At 37.8% G+C, this 23,101-nt stretch overlaps 1 protein-coding gene across 3 annotated transcripts in view; it reads left to right on the forward strand.

Annotated features, from left to right (window-relative positions):
* The window catches only part of BANK1 (B cell scaffold protein with ankyrin repeats 1), a 146,222-nt gene that overhangs the window by 26,320 nt on the left and 96,801 nt on the right, over positions 1-23,101 (forward strand). For all 3 annotated transcript variants that reach the window (XM_071555921.1, XM_071555922.1, XM_071555923.1), the window contains 4 exons: positions 2,513-2,578; positions 14,218-14,366; positions 15,518-15,656; positions 17,950-18,092. In XM_071555921.1, coding sequence (XP_071412022.1) covers positions 2,513-2,578; positions 14,218-14,366; positions 15,518-15,656; positions 17,950-18,092 — 497 coding nt within the window. The remainder of the gene's footprint in view (positions 1-2,512; positions 2,579-14,217; positions 14,367-15,517; positions 15,657-17,949; positions 18,093-23,101) is intronic.

Here is a 23,101-nt window from a genome sequence, read left to right on the forward strand (position 1 = left end):
TCCAAACAGAATGATTGTTGGGATGCTAGTGCAGTGATGGGGGTTGGTAAAGGGAATGACTGTCAACAAAATCTGGTTAGAGTCACTAACTTCTTTCATCTGACACAAGACCCTGGCTATTTCAAACCAGAAGGGAAACCGAAGTGGATGCCTGGAGATGGCAACCATAGAGAGGATACTGAGATTGTCATCCCCTGCTGCTTAAACTATTTGAGCTCTTTGTTATTTCCTCCCTTGTTTCTGCAAAATCCAGGGAAGACTTACTTGTTAGGAGATTTCTTAGCAGCTCATGTTTCAATCTGTGCAGCTAGTCATGGTAACCTGTACCGTTAGATTCTGAAGTGTGTTTCATGTATGTGATGTTTTTTCCTATTGTTTTTGACACTAATTGGATGAAAACTGCTTACACCTGGAAAAGTAAATGCACTGACATCTTAAATGTTTTTAACAGCATTTAGAACAAACTTCTGAAAAGTTTTGTTAATATTAAAAGTCAAATGACTAGAATATAAGCATTACTGCAACAACATCCACTAATTTAATATACTGTGATTTTGTGGTTGTTTATTTAGTTTATAGGTTTTTATTTTTTAAATTAATTAATGGATTTATAATTTTTAGTCTGCTCTTTCAAGGTTTGAAATGGATATCATCCAAATTTATGTCTCACTTATGGCCTAGTAATCAGCCAGTATTTAGTTGCAGTTGTGAGGTTATTTCTAAAGCTGACCAATAATTTAAGATTTTCAGCAAGTATTTCTGCAGGTAGAACTGTAAAATGGCTGTGTCAATCTGTAGTCTTACATATCCTTCATCTTATGTGTTATTGATTCTCACTGAGTTTTGCACTGTAGTTACTAATCACAGTTACAGAAAAGTTATCATTGGAAGGCATCCTGGGAAGACCTCTGGAAATGGATCCTTTGCATATTTTTTAGCACATAAGTGTTATAACAAAATCACTATTTGTAATTTCACCATGATGTATACCTGTTAAATTAGTGCCAGCTTCTTTGAAATAACATCAAATAAGTGTTGTTTTGCAGTCCAGACTAACAAAATTGTAACACATATCCCTGAAAAAAAAAGAAAGTTAAGTGTAACACCTATTTAAGTTCATACTAGAAAAATAGAATCATATTTTGCTCTTGGTCTCTGTATACTTAGTTAAATGGCTGTGGATCCAGAAATTGGCTCTGAAAATGTTGTTACAGTGTCTTCGGAGAATAGGCTGAGAGATTTGGACTGGTTCAGCCTCAAGAAGAAACAAATGAGAGGGGATCTCATTAACGTCTGAAGTGTCAAGAAGATGGAGCCAGGCTCTGCTCAGCAGTGCCCAGCAACAGGACAAGAGGCAATGCGCAGAAACTGATGCACAGGAAGATCCACCTGAATATGAGGAAGAACTTCTGTGCCGTGCAGGTCACCATACACTGGAACAGATTGCCCTGAGAGGCTGTGGAGTCTCCCTCATTGGGGATATTCAAGAACTGTCTGGACACCATTCTGTGCTGTGTGCTCTGGGATGATCCTGCTTGAGCAGGGAGGTTGCACCAGATGAGTCACTGTGTTCCCTTCCAACCTGACCCATTCAGTGATTTTGTTTTGGAACAGGTGGTGTTTAACATCTTTGTTCTAGGTATTGCCAGTGAGATCGAGTGCACCCTTAGCAAATTTGCTGATGACCAGGCTGCCCAGAGAAGCTGTGGATGCTCCATCCTTGCAAGCATTCAAGGCCAGGTTGGATGGGGCCCTGAGCAGCCTGGTCTAGTGGATGATGTGCCTGCCCATGGCCAGGGGGTTGGAGCTACATGGTCTTTAAGGTCCTTTCCTCTCCATACCACCCTGATTCTATGATACTGTTTGTAACCAGATCTATTGTATTACCAAACACAGCCCTGAAAAGTTGTCTTCCAAACTGCAATGTCTGTATCTATTTTCCAGTTCTCCCTTTACTGCACATGATTCTATTTGCTTTCCCTTGCCCAGCTCCTTTCACATTGTTTGCCATACTGACTTTCAGGGAAACTTATTCCTCAAGTCCACATGTTTTACCAGCTACAGTAAATGGAAAAATTCGATCACAGGGATATTTGCTGAAAATGGGGCAAATACAGCTCCATCTGAATGTCTCTCTAGGCTTTTTTCCTCTTCACTAGCTCTTGGATTTGTTCTAGGTTTTATTTTTTTTCTATCTTCAAAACTACAGCTTTAAAATGGCTTTATCTTACATTTACAATACATACAGATTTTCATCTAAAGAAGAAAGTGGAAATCACTGTCATGGTATCACCTTATTTCTGAGAGTTTAGATTATTTGTCCATTAACTCTGTTTTATTTTGCTGAATTTTCCCCCCAGCTTGATTTCTGATGCTAAGATCTTCCTTAGAGCAAACTAAACTTTCTGTGAAACAATTAAGTAGGATAGCTGTGTTCAATGTCATCAAAGTTGATGACCAATTAAAGATATTTCCAACTTGATACCATTAAAGACTTACTCTTTTTTCCTAGGTAAGCCACTGGATCAAAATCCTGGATACTCTTTGTCCTACATCTATGAAGCAGTTCTTGCAGATGGTGAGTTGCATTCCTCTTGCATTTCATAGGATAAAGGCAGTACTCTTCACAAAATGAAGTTTATTTTCTTACATCTTGTCAGACATGAAAGACAAACTAACCTTACCATAGCGTACAGTTGTGCAGAGGAGTCGAGTTTGTTCTCAGACATCAACCCACATGTCCATACACATACATTCTTGTAAGGGCTGTGAAAAAAGGAGAAGATTCAACAGGGATGTGACTTTTTTCCCTTTGATTTCAGAATAGAGAAAAGGAGGAAGACATGGAAAGCTTTCCCTTTCTGTCCCCAGCATGAGGAGTTTTGCTTGTAATAAGGAGCTGATCTGAAATTTCACATAGGTCAGTCCTACTCACATTACATTTGCAGCATTATTTATTGACAACCACTGGCTGGGAGAAGTCCTACATCACAAGTTCAGTGACAGTTGCCATCCTGGTTTATTTATAGTTGTGAAAGCCTATAAAGAGTTTTAGTTGGGTTAACAGATTGGCGAAATCTTAACTTCCTTTTAGTAAAGAGCTGCTTAGCAAGCTTCCTTTCCCCAGTTCCGACTTAAAGAACTTTACTTCTGGATTGACACTGTTGCAAAGTAATTGACTTAATAGCATCAGCAAGCTTAGGGATGGAAAAGGGCAAGGTAGTCCAAATTCCTGCCATAGCAGTTCTGTGCTGCTGGACTCTGAGGACACTGGCTCTGTGGCTGGCAATGTGTAAGGGCAGAAGGATGCTTCAATGCTCAGTGATGTATGGAGTTTAGAATTTTAGCTTCGTCAGTTAATTTCAAGACACTGGCATCAACCTGTTTGCTTTTAAATACTCGTCATTCCTTCTTACCATGGTTTGGTTCACAATGCAGAACAGCCATGAAGTGTGGGGACTGAATTCCTTTCAGATAAAACTGAAAGGAAAAGTGCACTCAGAGAGCTCAGTGGGTGCACTTCACATGCTTAAAGGTGTACATTCTATAGGTCCAGATCAGCACTAGTTGGAAATACGCCCCTTTGAAATGTGTATCGTGTCAAAGAAAGTGTTTAATGCCAACCAGTAAATCTTTTCCTGTTAGACAGCCCTCCATATTCTGATAGTGTCTGTTTGAGACTCTTTTGGCATCTTGGGTGTGCTGGTGTGATCTCAAGCTGCACTGGTTTATTCCCACAGACCTATTGTCAAGTTTTCTAAGGATTTCTCTTTTGATCCTGTGTTGAATTGCCACAGGTCAGTGCATTGAAGATGTTTGTTGGTATAAGGAAGCCTTTTTGGCTCATCATCCAGATGCTGAATAAGCTGACACCACTGTTTCTCTTATTCATGAGCCTGATGTTCAAAAAATTAAACAGTAAAATAGCAAGTGGTTAGAGAAAACAGAGAGTCCCAAGAAAAGAAAAGGACTGAGGAGATGGTCCTCCAAACTACATTTTTTTAATATGGGGCATGAAGAGCATCTTTAAGTCCCAGTTTCCCATCAGGTAGATATTGTACTAAAGTGATTGGAGGATTTTCCAGCTTAAAAAGCCTTGCATTAAAAGCAAAAATTTCACTTGAAATATTTGCAGAAGTTGCCTGGACAGGAGCTCTCAGACAGCATTTGGCAGTCATCTTGATAGAGCAGATTGTCTGTAGCCTTTGCTGGTTAATGATGTCTCTATTGCCAAGAGGACCAAAATGATTCTCCAATGCTGTGATGAGTGAAAGAGCCAACTAAAATTTAGAGATTCAAAATAATTGTACCCTGTATGTGAGGTTAAGACTGACTCTCAAATGAGTCTAAGGAAATATGTGGTCAATGTTCCTTCTGTGGAGGTGCAACAGGCAACAGTTTTCTGATACCACTGCAAAACTTTGAGGGGAAAAGTAGCCCCAGAAGTGATAGGATTGCAGTTTTCAAGATTCAGTGTGTCAGTCTTTACAAAGCCAAGAAAGGCAAGATGGCAGCTGCAAATAAGACAGCATTTGTGCCCTGAAGAAAGTAGGTGAATCATTGGGTGAGCAGACAGGATTTGACTCTGGATGAATTCTGAAAAAGTGTTTCCAGGGACTGTCTGTCTTCTCTGCTTTTTCCCAATAAGAGGGAAATGTATGCAGTGTTAAATTATGTGAAAGATACAAACCAGAAGTGTCAGGAAAAATTATAAACCAAGAAAGGGTTTTGCTAGAACCTTATAATAAACTCACAAAGGAACAGTGCTTTATATGAGGTCTTAAGTGGAGAGTGGCTCACCGAAAGCTGCAGTTTGTTTTGTATATACAGTCATTGTACAAAAGAAAGGATAAGCTGAGAGAAGGTGGAATTTAAGCTTGAACTGGAATGGAAGTTGAACAGAAGTATAAATCTAAATGAGAAATCTAAAGCAGCAACGTTGGAAAGAGCAGTGAGTGGATGGCAGAATGTATTTAAAAACACCAAAAAAACACCCTAGATCCATTAAAACAAAGATAGATGGAGAATGGGCAGGCGTTAACAATCAATATATAGTGATTGACTAAAGTGAATTGTGCAAGGCTTTGAGGGAAAAGTTCAGGCACTACATTGGAAAATGGAAAAACAATATGATCACTGAGATCCTTTGGGGAAATATGAGCTCCAAGCAGATGCAAAAACTATTGATTTGCTACTGAGTGAAGGAAAAGATCCAGTTGTGGAATGCTAATGACCATGGTATTAATATATGAGGACTCAGTACTGGAGGTGATAACTGAACAAACCAACTCTTTAGCTAGTCACATATATTGTTATGTGTTTACTTTATTTCTAGATAAGAAAAAAAAGACTTGTTTTTAATACTAGGGAGCTGCATTTTCAGAAATTTCCTTGTAGTTCCTCAGGAAATTTCTGTTTTTTTCAAATAATCATAGTTTATAATTTGTACTAAGGTAGAAAAGTGAAACAGTCTTACTAGGATCTGGGTATCCAGCCTTGTAACCATGCAGATAAAGTATGAATTCATTATTGTGGAACTGGCATTCATTATTTTACCTGGCAAATAAAGCTAACCTCAGATTTAGGTATGCATTGGGTGGTATGCAGCTTCAGAAAAGGCTCTTCCCCTTCTGTGAAACAGCTTTGTCTTTTTTTAACGTTTGCCATTAAAGCTTGTATCCTAGCACTAATTAACTGAAGCAATTAGAGATGGGCAAGTGGAGCCCAAAAGGTGATTTAAAAGATAATAATAGCTGTCTGTCTATTAAATTTAACAGCAGACATATTTTGGTCCTGCTCAGAGGTGTCATCCAACTAATATGTATGTGCATGCTGTGTTACCCTTATCCTTTACCAAACCAAAATGGAGAAAGGCCAGCATTTTTTTAGCAGAATAGGTGTCATCCCCTCAGTAGATAAAGAGCTATGAGGGTGTTTCTGCAATGCTATTGTTTTCCTATAATGCTATCTAAAGTCCTGTTTTAATAAAATGTGTCTGTGCTGTTGGATTAAAGGACATTGTCTTATAAGATGATCTCAGATTACTTCCTAGCAAGAGGAAAATAGTCAGGGGTTAGAAAGCAAGCATGGTTTTCAGATGTGCCTAAAAATATCACCCTTAATTGTGTTCCTGAGAATGCAGTGTACCTTTTAGCCTGCTTTAAGGGTCAGTAGGTTTTAGCTATTTCAAACTAAAGGTGGGAGTAAATGGCCAAGCAGCCTGTCCCTTAGTGAGTCAGTCTTGCTGACAACTCAGGTTTTTTTCTTCTTTAATACCCAGTGTGTTTAGTGTGAGTTTTTCTGCTGACAGCATATGTGGCAGCATGGCACAGAGAGACATGGTCTCTTAGACAGACAAATCCCATGTAATTTAGAGCTGTACAGATCAAGAACAGCATCATAAATTTAATCCAGCCATTGATAAGAGCCCTGTGCAGGTATTGAAGCTCTGCTGTCATACTCAGACTGATACGCTATTTGGTAAATGTCCTGCTGCAGTCCAGGCTAGCTTCTCTTACCAATTGCTTTAAGACATGCTATGAAGTGGAGTATGTAGGCTTCTGTCAGCACATGTTCTGATATTATTAGGGGTGTGTTTCCTGTACTCTGAGTAGGACAAAAGCTGAAAATGCCAGATAGCACTGTCTCTTCCCTCTCCCAATGCTGTTATTAAAGGACTTTTCAGTTATGTTAAACTTCACAGCCTTCCAGCTCTGTAATTTTTTTGACCTTTTTTGGCTCTATAAAGAATATTCTTCATTAAAAGAATAGCTTCAAACATGGACAGGAGGGGAAAGGTTGTCTACTCATTCCTTAAGGAATTTCCTCATTCATTGATGGTGACACCAGCAAAACTTAAAGCCTATTTGGCTTGAAATCTGAGCTCATGCCTCTGTGAAGTACAAATTGATTCTCAGATGCTCCTCTTTAGCTGTGTTATGTATATGTATGTGTTTCAAAATGTAGCCACATGCCACTTCTGTGTCCAAGCACAGTGAGCAGTTTGAGCCAGGGCAGTTATGAGAGACTTGAGTCATTGTTCAGAGATAATAGAGCCACTAGGCAGCTGCAGCTTTGGAATAATAAGGCAGTTGCAGAACTATTTTATCAAGCTGACAAATTTTGGAAGTCTGCTTACAACCCTGGATGCCTCTGCTCTCAGTCCGTTTGTCTTCAGTGGTGCTTTTGAGTCAGCAGCAGGGGGACAGCCTGTCTAAGTTGCAGCAATGTCTCAGATTTTGGGCAACATTTAGTGCTATATAATCCTTCACTGAAGCAGAGGTGAGATATATGTGCTGATACCACAGAAAAATGGAACAAAAATGCTAAAGTGTTCTTACTGTGGTAGAACTCCAGTAACTGTGAAGTGGATTGAAGGACTCTTTAATAAAACATTAGGCTTTGATAACTGAGAACTGCTGGTACACACAGAGGGCCATACTTCAGTTTGTTTCTCCCTGGAGAAGTATGCAGAACGTAGAAACTGGAAATAACAGGCTTGGGCTCCATCAGCAGTTCTGCTCAGCACCCGAGTGACCTCGGGCAGGCAGTTATTGTTTCTAAACTCATCAGTGTGTCTGATAGTTAGAAACTCATTGTGACAGTCTAGCTCTGTGTCTAAAGATCACCAGAGCAGTCATGTTGCTAAGTGCTGCTGCTGAAGCTGAAAGTCATGGATTTGAGTGCAGGCAAAATGATAACATGGATTGATATACAGTAAAAGATAAAATAAGTTTCAAAAAGCCTCCAAATATATATGTCATAGCCATGACACATGTCAAGCACTAAGTCCAATCTTTCTTCCAAACCAAAGACCAGGTTGGAACTAGTTAATTGTTATAAATTTAGATTGCCTATGAATATACAGAATCATGTGAAACTATATGTATAAGAAACACCTACAGTTTCATCCAAATTATTTCCTAAAGGTTATCAATAAACTTAAAGATAAATAGCATTTTGCAGTTTTGGGGATGATTTGAAGGCAAGATCTTCTGTTTTTACTATCAGATCCAATAAGGGTAGACATAGTAAGACTTTTATATTCTCTTTAAATGCTTTTATGATGACTCCCTTAGGCTACAATTATATCAGAGTGCTAAATTGTTGTGGACAAAAACATACCCAATAATAAAACAACAGGTGGACATGTACCTTCATAGCAAATCAATCTTTGCCTACATGTACATAGTAACTCATAAAAGAATAGGTGTGGGGGATTTCAGGGATTGCTCTTATAGGGGAGAAATAGATGTGAATGAAAATTTCAGCACCATTGGCAGCTAAGATTACATAAACACTAACTCCAAATATTCAGAAAAGGAAAAAATATTCTTCATAGCTTTTAAAGGAACTGTCAGTATGATGGTTATTCACAAGAAAAATTGTAGACCATAAATAAAGTAATAGAAGTATTTTGGAGACATGAGCAAAATAGGCCAACTTACAGAGAGATACTGTTTTTGACAGAAGAACTCAACCATGCAGAAGAAACTGGGACTGTGAATGCTTTTGAAAAAACAGAGATAGCTGTTGGTGTATTTGAAAAAGATAGATGGTTCTGCATAGAGAGAAGGATTATTTAGGGCTTGTTCAATAATGAATTTATTTATCTTGGTCTGGAATTTTTACTTGATAGAAAACAAGTGAAAGAAATTAAGACTTAAATCAGATGTCCACGTTTGTGTATATATTAATTTACTGTGATTTCTGGAAGCCTTGCCATTCCTAAGTCGTCTCTCTGCAGAGCAGGAAAGGGTATTTGCTTTGAAATCATGTCTTAGAAAGTGCTTATGGTAAAAACAAGTGAATCCCATATTCACATGAGGAAAACAGGCCCATTGAATGAAGCCCAATGCAGTGGATATTTTCACCCTCCCTGTTTCTCACAGCCTTTCTTGGTTTTTTTAGAGAGTATTTTATGGAGTTCAGGGCTCCCTTTCAATTCCACTCTGCTGCACTCTCTGCTGAGTTCATACAGTCTTTACAAATAGCCATACTTGAAGAGTATTATCTTTCATAAATATCTATGATAAACTTATGGTGGATTGCAGGAAGAATATGATGTACATACACCTTTTTTTCCTGATTTTTTCCAGAAAGTTACTTTGTTTTATTCTGCATGGCTCTACTTTAATCCATATTTCTGCAGAGCACTCACACGTGTTTGACTTCAGGCTTTTGCATTGCAAGGAAGTCACTTACACATGAGAACCTTTCAGTTATACCTCATGGAACCCAGTGGGACAGCTCTGCCTTTCCCTCATGTTGTGCTGGAGAGCAGACTTACCATATAACACGGGTGGCTCCTGCACTTAAATGGTCTTCTGTAACCCTCTTTATTTTAATCTTTGACACTCAAACACCTTATCTTTTCTTTCATGTGGTGAGTTGGCCACATGTGCTAAATTACCCTTGCATTGCTTGTCATCTGCCTAACCTAATTTTCCCATATATCTCATCCTCTCGTGCGATATGTGATCTAGGGCTAATTGAGGACCTCTTTTGTAACACAGCCAGCATTGCTTGAGCAAGTCGTGAGGAAGCACTGAAATTTGTAAAGCTAGCAGGCATTTTGCTTTTGTAAAACCAGCTTAATTTTGACTGAGAGATTCATTCTGTGGGTAGCCTTAGAAAACACATAAATCTTTCATAAGTTTGTTTTCTGCTATTTTTAATGCCCTAAATCTGTCACATACATTGTTGACTCAAAACATGTAGCAAGTACCAAGTAAACAGAGACAGAGAATACTTACAATTCTCATGTAGGCTGCAATAAGGACAGCTAAAGAGTGTATTTGAAATGTTAGAATTTGGGGGGGGAGGAGAAGGTTGGACGTTGCAGAAAAGGTGCTTAGAAGCCGTGGTGAAGCATTACTTGTTGAATACACAGGAGACTAGAGGCTTTATTAAAATTTCTCAATTTATGTAAAGGAATGCAATTTTGAAGTCATGTCATAAACTTAGTTTAAAATGTTAAATTGAAAGCAATAATGGATTCCAAAGGGTCTTGTGTAAAATATACTAAGTTGGTATATTGAAATTAGATTAATTAGGAGATAATATTGAAGTGAAATTGAAAACATCAACACTGTTCCCAGTTAAATGAGTAACTGTTACAGTAAATGTGTGTAATACTTTACTATTTAAAATGAACTTAAAATCAGTCCTTTCAACATGACCATCAACAGGAGATATTTGTCAAGAGTAAGCCAACAAAAGCAGCCTGATGGAAATGAAGCATTACCCTCTATAATAGGTGATAATGCACAGTAGTACTACCCTGATTACTCAAGGGAAGATTATAATAAATTTTTTCCTTTCTTTTTAGCCTCTAGCTCATAGCATTTTCTAAGGATCATTAGATATAGTTAATAATTTCTTATACTTTGATCCTACAAGAAAGGGTCTGGTTTTATTCATCCATTATTTTAATAATTACTGCTACATTTTAAAAAACTCAGATAGGTCACCACTACATAAAACATTAGAAGAACATATTCACCAAGCAACAAATACCCTTTAATAAATCCTCTCTTTTAGGTATTCCAGCATGATAATGATGTTCCATTTTTTGTTTCTTTTAAGCTAATCCTCACCCTCGAATGTAAATTCTTGTTAAATGACCATTTTTATGAAAGCCTCAGCAATTGGTGGAGCTCTCTAGCTATTGCTTTCAGGTTGAAAGCAAGAATGTAAAGAGGATTCATATTGAAAATGTCCAAATGTGTACAGAAGACTTGAACATCTGACACTGCCTTCTGCCCACGTGAAACAAATGTTGTCTGTGCATTGCTCTGCATCACTACAGTCTCATTTGCATAGTATTAATACCTTTTTGAACTACATCATTTCACTTAATGCCAACAAGCCAAGCATTGATTAATCTCTGGTGTACTTGTTCAGCATTGCCAAACAACATTTCATGTGGTTGTTTCATGTTCCACATTTCAGGACACATAGTGTGCAACTGCTGATAGAAATCTGAGTGCTGGAGGTGGTGGCTCTAAAGTTTGGTTACTAAATATATAGTAGGTTCTTGGACTGTTGTACATGGCTCCTTGGTTGTCAGGTAGACCTGACATTTACTGAAAGATGTCTTGCTTGATGTTTTTTCACTAATAAATTGTTAACCACTCTTGGAGTCAGCAGGGGAATCCCTAATTCTGTTAAATATCCAAGTCTTTGATGTAGGAGGCACATCTCTTAATAATTTGTCTATTGTTGGGATAGCTGTGCTTTCCTAGTACAGCTAGCATAGCTTCTCTGGGTGACTTATTCAAGTGTCTCAGAACCCCCCTCACTATAGCATTTCTTCCTAATATCTAATCTAAACCCACCCTCTTTGAGTCTGAAGCCATTCCCTGTGTCCTATCCCTACATGTCCTTGTAAAAAGTCCCTCTCCATCTTTCTAGTAGACTCCATTTGGGTACTGTAAGGCTGCTGTAAAATACCCTGTCTTCCTCGGCAAGAGTTCAGGGCTTCCTTTTTCTGAAGGGCAGGGCCAAATAAAATCTAGTCTTCATAATTATAATCTGAGAAATTAATGTACTTACATTTCCAATGGGATGAAGTTCAATAAGGCCAAGTGCCGGGTCCTGCACTTTGGCCACAACAATCCCCCTGCAGCGCTACAGGCTGGGCACAGAGTGGCTGGAAAGCAGCCAGGCAGAAAAGGACCTGGGGGGACTAATTGACAGGAAGCTCAACATGAGCCAACAGTGTGCCCAGGTGGCCAAGAAGGCCAATGGGATCCTGGCCTGTATCAAAAATAGCATGGCCAGCGGGACCAGGGAAGTGATCCTTCCCCTGTACTCTATGTTGGTGAGGCCACACCTTGAGTACTGTGTTCAGTTCTGGACCCCTCACTTCAGAAAGGATATTGAGGTGCTGGAGCGAGTCCAGAGAAGAGCTACAAGGGTGGTGAAGGGAATGGAGCACAAGCCCTATGGGGAGAGGCTGAGGGGGCTGGGGTTGTTTAGCCTGGAGAAGAGGAGGCTCAGAGGTGACCTCATCACTGTCTAGAACTACCTGAAAGGAAGTTATAACCAGGTGGGGGCTGGTCTCTTCTCCCAGGCACTCAGCAATAGGACAAGGGGGCACGGGCTCAAGCTCTGCCAGGGGAAATTTAAGTTGGAGATCAGAAAAAAATTCTTTTCAGAGAGAGTAATCAGGCATTGGAATGGGCTGCCCAGAGAGGTGGTGGCTTCACCATCCCTAGAGATTTTTAAACGCAGATTGGACGTGGCGCTGAGTGCCATGATCTAGTAAATGGACTAGAGTTGGACCAAGGGTTGGACTTGATGATCTTGGAGGTCTTTTCCAACCCAATCCATTCTATGATTCTATGATTCTATGATTCTATGATTTTGAGCTGCATCAGTTAAACAGCATTGAAGACAGTGTTGGTTCTGATTCATAATTAAAATAGCCTTTGTTCAGTGTAGCCTATTTAACTTTTCAAATAAATTAAAGCAAATGGAGTTATACAACTTCAATAAAGTATGTCTACATTTAAGTTCAGTGTAATTTTACCAATCTACATTGAATCCATAGCTTAAATTCAGAATCAGTTTGCCTTAAAAGCATAAGAATGTAAGCAGGAGTAGGCTGGGCAGATTTTACTAGCTAGTGGTGATTATCAAACCTGCTTAACTTGGATATTCAAAGAAGCTTTAGCTTCCTTGAGGAAACATGGACAAATGTTCCTCTCTCCCCTGCCCCCCTCCTCCCCCTTTTTCTGAGATCTCTCTAACAGTCAAAGCACATTTCTGGGGGAAAAAATTCTACATCAGACATAGCATGCCCTGGCACAACTTCACTTAGCAGGCACATTTACTATAATAGTAGTTTATTAAAATCTAAGCAAGACAGGATTGGTAAGGAAAGAGAACATTCTGTATCAGATAAACTGGTGCATATGGGGAAAATAAAGGCAAATAAGAAGTGAGAAAAGTGGTTGCAAATTGCCAGTGTTGACACTGACTGGAAAGGTTGCTGTGCCTCTTAGGAGCATTGTGTGGTTTGTGTACCTGAGTCACTTCAGCACTTTTGCAAAAAACTCAAAATGGCTGTTTGAGCAAAGCCACATTGCTACTGTTCTGTATTCTGCCCATTGCAGATTTGTTTTAATATTCTACATCCATTTCAGAGGAAAAATGTGCCTGAAAAGTTCTTTGTATCCTTGAATGTAATTGACTGTGAGTGTTTCTTAATTTATAGTAATACAAGATACTGTGGATGTCTCTCAGGATATTTGCTCATCAGCCAGTCATGTTTTTTAACTCTGAGCTGTGTGGAATGATATCAATAATCTAACTAGGTGACTGCAGTGTACTGAGTAATCTTGCATGATGAAGAGCTGCTGCAGTCCTTTGAGATGGGTGGCAAGGGTGTTTTGTACAAAGTAATAGAGTGTCTGAAAAGGAGTAGTAATGATACAGCTGAGAAGTAGCAGGTGTGAAGAATACCTTTGCTAAAACACAGGCTTAGTCAGAGCTCTGCAGATGCTGTTTTCTGTTCTATTTAATCATTAAAATTCTGTGATACAGTAAAGGATTCACTGTGGCTCTTCAGCCTTTTCCGATACAGTGAAACAGAAAGAAATTGATTGCAAGCTACCTCTATGACTGGCATAATATTTCTAAACCCAGATTATCCAATTAAAAAAAATGTGTGCCTTCCATCCATCATTTTGTCCATTAAGGCAGGCAAAGACTATGGAGTCTGTGCCAAGGAAATCTGTGCCCACTCTCATAACTACCTAATAACCTGCCCTCATGTAAATCCCTCCTGCAGACAGGTGCATTGATGTTGTAAACACAGAGCATGTGCTTGTTTTCAGATAGGGAAAAGAAGAGTGGTAAAAATCACATTTTACCCTCGTGTATGAGAATATGGCTGATGTTTGTGACCTTGTTGGTCACAATGATTTTTATCTAAAGGCTGTGTCCCTTTTGGTTTTAGTAAGACAAAGCATATGAGCAGAGCCTGTTCATGTAAATCAAGGCTGCAGGATCAGAACTTCAGAGGCAAGCTCTTTATCAAAGGGGACACCTCATCACACTTACATTAAAGGAATTTTTCCAGGCTTCCATGTGGTGCCCTTAATGTGACTCGAAATGCCATATGAGTAATTCATAGGAAACCGCATAATTGCTGTATTTTGTTGATTGTGGATTATTAACAATGCTGTCATTCCACATTGTTTATTTCAGATCACCAGACTAGCTCTGATACTAACTTGTCAAATGTCAGGGCAGCATCAGAAAAAACAGACCTCAGTTCTAAAAATGAGGTACTTTCTGAAAGATTGGAAACTAATGAGCAGTCAATATTGGTGCTTCCAGGAAGAATATCATGTGAGGTAAGATTTTTGAATGCTAAAATTTGGGGGATAAGTCGGTGTTCTTCTCCTCTTCCTTCTGCAATCTCACTCATCCTATATCTGCTATTTGTTTTCAGAACTCTTATGGGGCCAAAATTAGAGGGAATTGAGAATACAGTGGGATTCATTTTGCCTTTGTGTCACATCAACACTGCAGTCAAAAGATTTGCAAATAAAATAGTTTGGAGACAGCCTCTGAGGGATTTTAGCTCTATTAGATTTATTTGGCAGCTTGAGTAGAAGTATTACTTGATGTGGGCCTTATAGTTTAGAGGGAATATGTAGTCAGGCACTTCTTGAGAGATATGAAGTATCTCTTGGCAAGAATCCATGATGGGTGTATGGTTATATGCATATTTGTCCATACCATGAAATACACAACTGCTTGTATGAGCATGTACCTAGTTTGACTTTATATTGAATCAGAAATATTTATATATGTGTATCTGCAGGCATATTCAATGGACATAAATGTTCATATGTGTTTTTAATGAGTTGCTGTAAGAAATATGTGACAGTGTGAACAGAGGAAATACAAAAGCACTACATTCCTCTATGTAAGTGGCCACGGTCAGGTATGGAGGCAGCAGCGTACATGGAATGTCACCCATTTTGCTTGCTATCTGTTTTTTAAAGATGACGTACATCCATTATTTTATTGTTGAGATCAGTGGAGTTGTAAGACAGTAACTTTCCCTTGGGTCCAGGAGATAGTAGAGGGGTATTCTGTCATAGCACCTGCTGCTTCTATCTTACTTTACTGTCAGCTCACTGTAAGTTTAAGTGACTCAAAAGTATTTTAGGATGGATGTCATTCTTTTAGGATGGGTGTCATTCTTCTAGACTGTAAAGTGCCCTTAGAAAATGTAACAATTTGCCTACATATGCATTTAAAATACTGTTTTAAAATATTGTTAGGTAACCTGAATTTAAAATCCTACATTGATTGTGTCATTTTTATCAGTAAAATACTAAAGGATACCACTAAGATAGCATCACATTTTGGTAGTATGATTTTTTTGCATAAGGCTGTTAATAAAAGAAAGTTCCTTCAATACACTTTCAATATAATTTTCCACTTTCAGTATAATTTTCTGAAGGACTAATGGGAACACATTTTAATTTTATAGAACCCTGGTGAAATATTCATTCTGTTGAAAGATGAAATAGATGATGAAACTGTAGAAATCGAATTCATATCGGATAATCAACAAATTAGGACACAGCCAGCCTCTTGGAATAAGAAGGTCAAGTACGTGAAAGCTTTAGGTAAGAAAAATATTCTTTAAGTAAACAAAATTTTCAACTCCCTTCAGTTTTTCTGATAAGTAGTTTCACTTCCTGCTATTTTGTAGATGTTCCCTATAAATGGGTTATGCACACAGAGCTTTTATTAATAATGCAGAGAAGCAAGGCCTTGTGATTTATAGGAAACTAGGTTCTATTAGATTGGTTTTCTGTGGTGAAATGGCAGGTGGCAGTCTTAAAATACCATTGATTAGTTACAGATTAACATTCTTCAAAATTACTGCCATAAAATGCAAAGCTAATATTCTTTTCTTATTACTCTATGACTAAAATGCTTCATTTTATTTTTAATGCAGTAAATTTGGTTATACCCTACTCCATAATTCTTACTGATGCAGGAAATAATTTCTATTCTTTGTTCATGTTCATGCCATTTCTCTGTATGACTCAGCTTTGCTGGTTTCTAATGATGTTTTTTTCCACTGCACCATCCATAATTAGTTGCTAAAAGTTTCAGTTATTTAACAAGAGGAGCTATGTTTGGGTACTTCTATGACCTGATGACTTCTGTGACTCAGCACTGGGGAGGCTGCGCATGGAGTTGTTTCCAGTTCTGGGTCCCTCACTTCAAGAAAGGCGTTGAGGTGCTGGAGAAGGGCAATGAAGCTGGGGAAGGGTCTGGAAAGTGAGTCACATGAGGAGCAGCTGAAGGACCTGAGGTTGTTTAGCCTGGAGAAAAGGAGACTCAGGAGAGACCTCATGGACTCTCTACAAACACCTGAAAGGAGGTTATAGACAGATGGGGCATTGAGCACTTCTCCCAGGTAACTAGTGACAGGATGAGAGGACATAACCTCAGGCTGTGCCAGGGGAGGTTCAAGTTGGATATTAGGAGGAATGTGTTCACCAAAAGGGTGATTAGATATTGAAATGGACTGCCCAGGGAAGTGGTACAGTCACCATCCCTGGAAGTGTTCAAGAAATAACTGGATGTGGCAAGTCTAATTGATGAGGTGGTGGCTCAGTCAAAGGCTGGACCCATGACCTTAGAGATCTTTTCTAACCTAAATGATTCTGTGATTTTTTTTCTGAACACTGTCCTGAGGTGATGGCCACAAATGGCCTGAGAATTCTGTATCACTGCGATGGTGCAGAGGGTTTGTTTTTAGCAACTTGTCTGAGAAGAACATAACCAACAGGAAACTTTCATCTGTAACTGGATTTCAAAGAACAAAAGCTGCAATCCTCATTCACAGATCTTAAAAGATTCTTCCAAAATTTCCCTGAGAGAACGTTGCTGATTGCAAGAAGGTTTCTGTAGTGGATGAAGAAATAAAATATGAACAGTAAATGAAATATCCTAAGTTTTTCCGAGAGCTGTAGCTCAAGTTTAATTTTTATATAATTTGTCCTTAATGATCCTCTCTATTTAAAAATCTGTAAAAGTTGGAAATTTGGAAGTATCCATTTTTAGGTCAAGCTGATGTGATGTCATAATAAAAACGTTGCTTTGTTTCTGTTGTTTGGTTTTTTTTGGTTTCTTTTTTAAATCGCTCAGTTTCCATTTAAGTGATTTAACACAATGTTCTGCTAGATTAGTTTCTCTGGCCTTGTTACTCTTCTCTGTTTTCAGAGTTGTCCCTTTATCACTTTTTTTGTGGGCAGAGTTAGAATTTCAAGTGTGCTAGTGTGGCCCAGCAGAATGCCTGGCATGATGCATACGAATGAACTGGGAAACGTGCTCCTAAAGTGGCTTGTGCTGCCTGCACAACACGAGTCATACTTAACGAACAGATTATGCCTCTCTCCTTTTGCTTTTATGAGGTAAACAACCAGAATGGAATTAATTACACTGCAATTGCTGCAGCCTAGCTCAAATTCAATTTTGAGTTGAGAATCTTGACTGCAATTAAGAAAAGTCTTTCAAAAGATGAATAGCAGTTCCACTGTTTGTAATAAATGAACTTTTCCTTAATATGTAGGCATAAGGGAGCTGATTATAGGTCATCAATCTAGAGAGGGAAGTTGGAAATTTTAAGCATTCTGTTTTCATCTCCTTCCTAATGTGAACCAATACAATAGCTTTTCTCTATACAGATTTACAGACATGTATTTTCTTTTGTCAGCTTTGCAATGTTGGACTGAAAGACTTGAATAAAATACTGACTACACTGAATGATCTGTGAATGCAAATTCAGTTCATCAACTCTGTGCTTTTTCTGTGATATTTTCCTGTTATTTACTCATTCCCTGAGCTTTCTGGTCTTGGATTGTAAAATGTTTTCAGCAACTGTTCTGATTTGTGTTTTGTTAGATTTTCCTGCTGGCCCTGTATATGTAAATGTCTACTGTGGGGGAGTCATTAAGACCACAGCACAAATTGAGTACTATACTGCACTAGAGGAAATTGAGCCCGTTTTAAAGAAAGTGGCTAACCCAATAGCTTTCACTTGTCAGGTAAGTTCATTTCTCAATTTTTAATTAAAGAAAAATAGAATATAAGTGCTTATATGAACTAAGAGATAATATGCAATCTTTTTATTACAAAGTAATTAGTAATGGCTCAGTAACAGGCTCAGGATTAGGAGGCCTGTCTCTAACATGTCTAGTTGAAAGCAAGTCAGGCGAGAGAAAACAAATTTTCTCTTTTCTTGTTTTTGTATAGAGAGTGATAGAAACGTCCTTTGTGCTGTATATGCCCAATGAACAACATGCTGAATTACGAAGGATGAAAGAAAGAACAAATATTAGTGAGGTCCCTCTCCATTTAGTGTTATTTTTTGTATGTACTGAAACCCATAGAAGCAAGTAATCTTAAACCTTGTTGTATTTGGAGGGTTATTATTAATTTACCAGTAAATGGAATTTTTCTGGCATAGCTTGTATGGTGGGCTGTAGATTGCTATTTATATAGAGTCCATTTACAGCTGCTGAATTATATCATTCATGTGATTTGCTTGCTGGTTGCCATGCAGATTCTTTGCATATATTTATAAAAAATCAAGTTTTGAGCTGGGTTTCAAATCAGCAGAGCAGACTGCAGCGCTCTGCAGCCTGTTTTTTGCCAGGGACACATAAGAAATAATAAGAAAAGAAAGGAAAGGATGGAATCTCAAGTATCATTTGTTGAATGGTGGGTAGCCCAAGCCGACTTGTCAAGATGTCTATATTGTGATTGGAAAACCAGAAAAAAATAACAGTCTGTGTTTCCAGTGCAGACAGTCTCATTTTCCTGTAACAAATCTACCTTATCCACCACCTAAGGTGTTACACTCATAACAAAAGGATTAATAAAAAATGATGTATTGCATTATTAGTGCTCTGTTAAGAATGAGAGTAGATTTCTTCCAAGTACAAGTTTCTTCTGTCCTAAGAAAACAGACTGTTGCACAAGAAAAATAGTGCAACTAAAAGTACAAATGTGTTCTTAAATTTTCTATAGTAGCTGTCATTCTTTAACCTGTATTTTGAAGTGTATTAAAATAAGCTTCTAACACATTTAATTTAAACTTTTATGCATAAGAAATGTGTCATAATGATATAATTATAATACATGATGATACCTACAACACACATGCTATTTCCACTGGAGAGCTATTTGTGTTATTCAGGTGTTTGACCCTTCTTTTAACCAGCATGACTAATATTTAGTAAAACACATGCAATTCAAATCATATTCAAATGGAAAAATAATTCTATGCAGAGCAGAAGTGCACACTAGGAAATATAGCTGTAGTATTATGGCCATCGGTTATGTTTAACTATTTCCTCACCTTTACTCCTCTGGATAATGAGCAAGGGTTTAAATGAGGTGGCACTGCTTATTTGTTGTTCATTTTTATTGTTTTGGTAACTGAAAATTAATGCCAAGAAAATTTTTATAATTGGGTAAGTTTTACAGTCCACACAATATCATGGCTACTCTGTGGCAAAGTATACCAATGTTAGTTCTTTTATAAGTGTACCTGTGTGTTGGAAGATTTGTCATATTTAATGGTACCTGCTGAGCCACAGAGTAAGGTACACTAACTAGCTAGGTACCTAAAATATTTCTACAAACTTTTTAAATAAGCTCTCATGTAAACCTGGTTTCATGTCACTAAGATACATCATAGAAATGCAATTTACAGAATGTAATTTAACTTAATCTTTAAAATTTGTTCACAAAAAGAAAAAACAGATTTGATACTAATTAGAATTCCCAACAAGTAGCAGGAGTAGTAGTAACTTTTATTTAACCAGGATAATTAAAACCTTTGAGACTATCAGCTTATTTGCAAAAGTATCCTGGGGCAGCAGTCATTTATCTATGCAAAGTAACAATCAAACACAGTGGCAAACAAAACTGATATAAAATAGAAAAGCTTACAGCAATTATTGATCAAAGCAATATCACTCTGGTTTGAAGAAAAGTTTATGATTTTCACAGGTCCTTACAATCTGAGAAGCATCTCCTTATTAACATTCTGTGATGAAAACAAATTGCTACAGCTGTGCATGTGAAAGACATTGCTTTGCTAAAATGCTTTCATTCATTGTATATTGTCTTGCCAACCTTTCCAGCTCCTTTGAGATGCTCCACTTTGTCCCCTAATAAAGCTGAACAGACAAAACCCATCACATACTTACAGCTATCCATTCCTTTTACTGATGGTGGGAGTATAGCGAAGTTATAACTCAGGTTATCTTAGTGGGAGACTAACGAAATATGGTACTGCTGCACTTATGAATCTGTTCCTAGAGAACAAGTAAAGATTGACATTAGCTGAAGTTTTACCTAAACATAATCCAAGATTTTAAAAAAGCATGGCTTTGGATAAAAATCTTTGCTACATCTGGTAGATTGTATTTTTCAGTGTTCGAAATTTATCTGAATTTAAAAAATACTAACCAACATCAGCGAGACATTTTAAGCAACTGAATAAATATTTAAAATATAACAAAACAAATAAAGAAAATTAAATAAGTTTATTTCCATAAGTTTGGAGGGGAAATGAAGATTTACGGTAAAGTAGGAAAAGTTGGGATCATAATAACTGAATCATATTACTGAATGAACTTGTTCTCAGAATATGGGATGGGAAGTCAAAGGCTGGCTAAAGACAATGATTTTTGCTTCTCTCACTTTCATATAATTCTGCATTAAAGAAACTCTCTTACAGAGTTTATCTTCTCACAGTAACCCAGCGTACAGATTGATTTTAATGTTCTTAAAATTAATAATTAATTTTTTCTTATTTTTTTTCTTATTTCTTATCAACTTCTCATTTCAGCATGTTAGATTTACATGCTGCATTGATTTTTCTCTCAGATTTTCTACCAAGTGGAATTTTTGGTTCACTTATTTTGGTTTGGGGTTTCCTGGTACAGACTTATTAGGTTTAAAAAAAAAAGGAAAAAAAAAAGAAGAGAGACAAAGTCATATCCTTATTACCAAAATTGATAACCTCCTGTTAGTTTGAATGACTTAGAATATCTAGAGAGATTAAGGAAGTCTTTATGACAAAATTTATTTGAATAAGACTCCTATGATTCTGAGATACTTTGTATCTTAAAGGATGTTTTTATCATAGTCATCAAGCTGGATTCTACTTACAGTACATATTGGAAAAGAAGAATAAAAATAAACTGCAGCCTTCTCTATGAAAACTAGGAGAATAGCTATATGACTTATATTATGTGTGTACCTTTACCTGATCCCCAGAGATATTCTTTTGAAACTGTATTTAAAATTTCAATCTTCTTAGCCACGTCAGCAGCTGTTATCTTAAAATGTTTCTTTCTTTTCCTCTAGGTATGAAAGCTCTATATATTCTATCACTGCCTAAAATTGTCAGAAATGCCTGAGTGATTTTTAAGCCTAGTCCATTCTCTTTGGCAGAAGTCATCTAGATATGGAAGTGCATATAAAGTAGTGTCTGATATGTAAGAACTACTGAAGAAGTTCATCTTTATGTAAATGTAACCTCATTATTACTGCTAAAGCCAGTGCAGAATACATTAATTTACAGGCTGTGTGTTCTGTGTTTTCAGTGGCAGAGCTTTTCAGGACTCGGAGAGCAGTTATTAAAAAATGTGGATCATCTCATTCACAAAAGTAGCAAAATATGATCTCCTTTTTCAAGGATGTTTTTGGAAGCCCAGGTGTGATGATCAGCACCTGGGGCTTCTGTGTTCACAGCTGTGTCCTGTTGCTCTGAAGTAGGGGTGAGGGAAGGGAGATAGTGCCTACACCTGGGGAGGTGCTGCTGAGCTGGCACAAGCTGATGGTGAGGAGCTCTGGGGCAAGCAGCAGTGCTTGCAGAAGGACCGAGCTTCCACACTGCCAAGAGTAGAGCAAAGAACAGCTGGATGTGCTTCAGAGGGCATGGGAAGCATTGCCTAGCAACTCACAAGCTGAATTCTGAGTGGCTGCGAGGACATGGGGAAGTAGCGCTTTTACTTCTTTTCTATCATGTTGTAAATCTTTATTCAGAGACATTGTGGGCTTCCTCAAACTCCTGACTGGCTCAGTTTTCCCTTGCAATGTGCTTAATTTTAAATACAGTTCTGCTTCCATTGGCTTTGGTGAAGTTTCAACATGAACTTTAAGTTTGTAGTATTGGTGAGATTTCTTGGGAAGATTTCATTGGCCTATATAGATCTGGGTAGGGTACATTAAATATGTAAATGCAGCATACTTTGAGTCTGTGAGTGATCTGGATTAGGAATAGGCAGTAAAGTCTCTAAACTGAATTCCTTCTTCTTGTGGAGGTGATTTTTACATTGATACAGAGCTGGGTAGTTCAGAGTGGTCCTAGTGCTAGTTCTGTTTCTACTATTACCTTCACCTAAATACTGAACAGGTTTTCCTGTATGTGAGAGAGAAGATAGTAACAGAGGGATGTTGGTTTGTCATTTGGTTGGTTGTTTTTTTAATAACTAATCTAGATTTTCATTTTGTGTCTTTGTTGTAGAGTACAGCAGAACAGAAGAACAAAGCTACTTGTTATGGTTTAGTTAACAATGTAGCTTGTTTAAATCATTGCTTGAGCCTTCAGATTTTACATCCCTGGAGTAAGATGGAAAAATGGAGGTGGAAAACTAAAAGCAAATTGCTCTGATAACACTATAAGAAGTGTATTTGTGCTTGACTTAGAAGTCATAGAAGTGAATAGGTTGGAAGGCCTGTTAAAGTATGAGAAATTTAGCTCCAACTTAACCTGTTTAGTTTAGGAGGTCAGACAGTCTAAATTCTATCTCAACAGATTGTAAGAGTTAAGTTAGCCTTATGTGATTAAATTATGCAACTGTGTATGGCCTTAACATTTTGCTGGATGGGCCTGAAATTTTGTCCTGTTCTCAGTTCAAGAACTTGTTTCATCTCAGGTTGTGAAAAACTTTTATTCCATGTAAATTTTGTTGCCTGAGTGTGAAATAAAAGCTATACATTCTTAAGGTACTCTTCCCCCAGACTTCTGACTGAA

This window comes from Pithys albifrons, chromosome 5, assembly GCF_047495875.1.
Source record: "Pithys albifrons albifrons isolate INPA30051 chromosome 5, PitAlb_v1, whole genome shotgun sequence".
Taxonomy (NCBI): domain Eukaryota; kingdom Metazoa; phylum Chordata; class Aves; order Passeriformes; family Thamnophilidae; genus Pithys; species Pithys albifrons.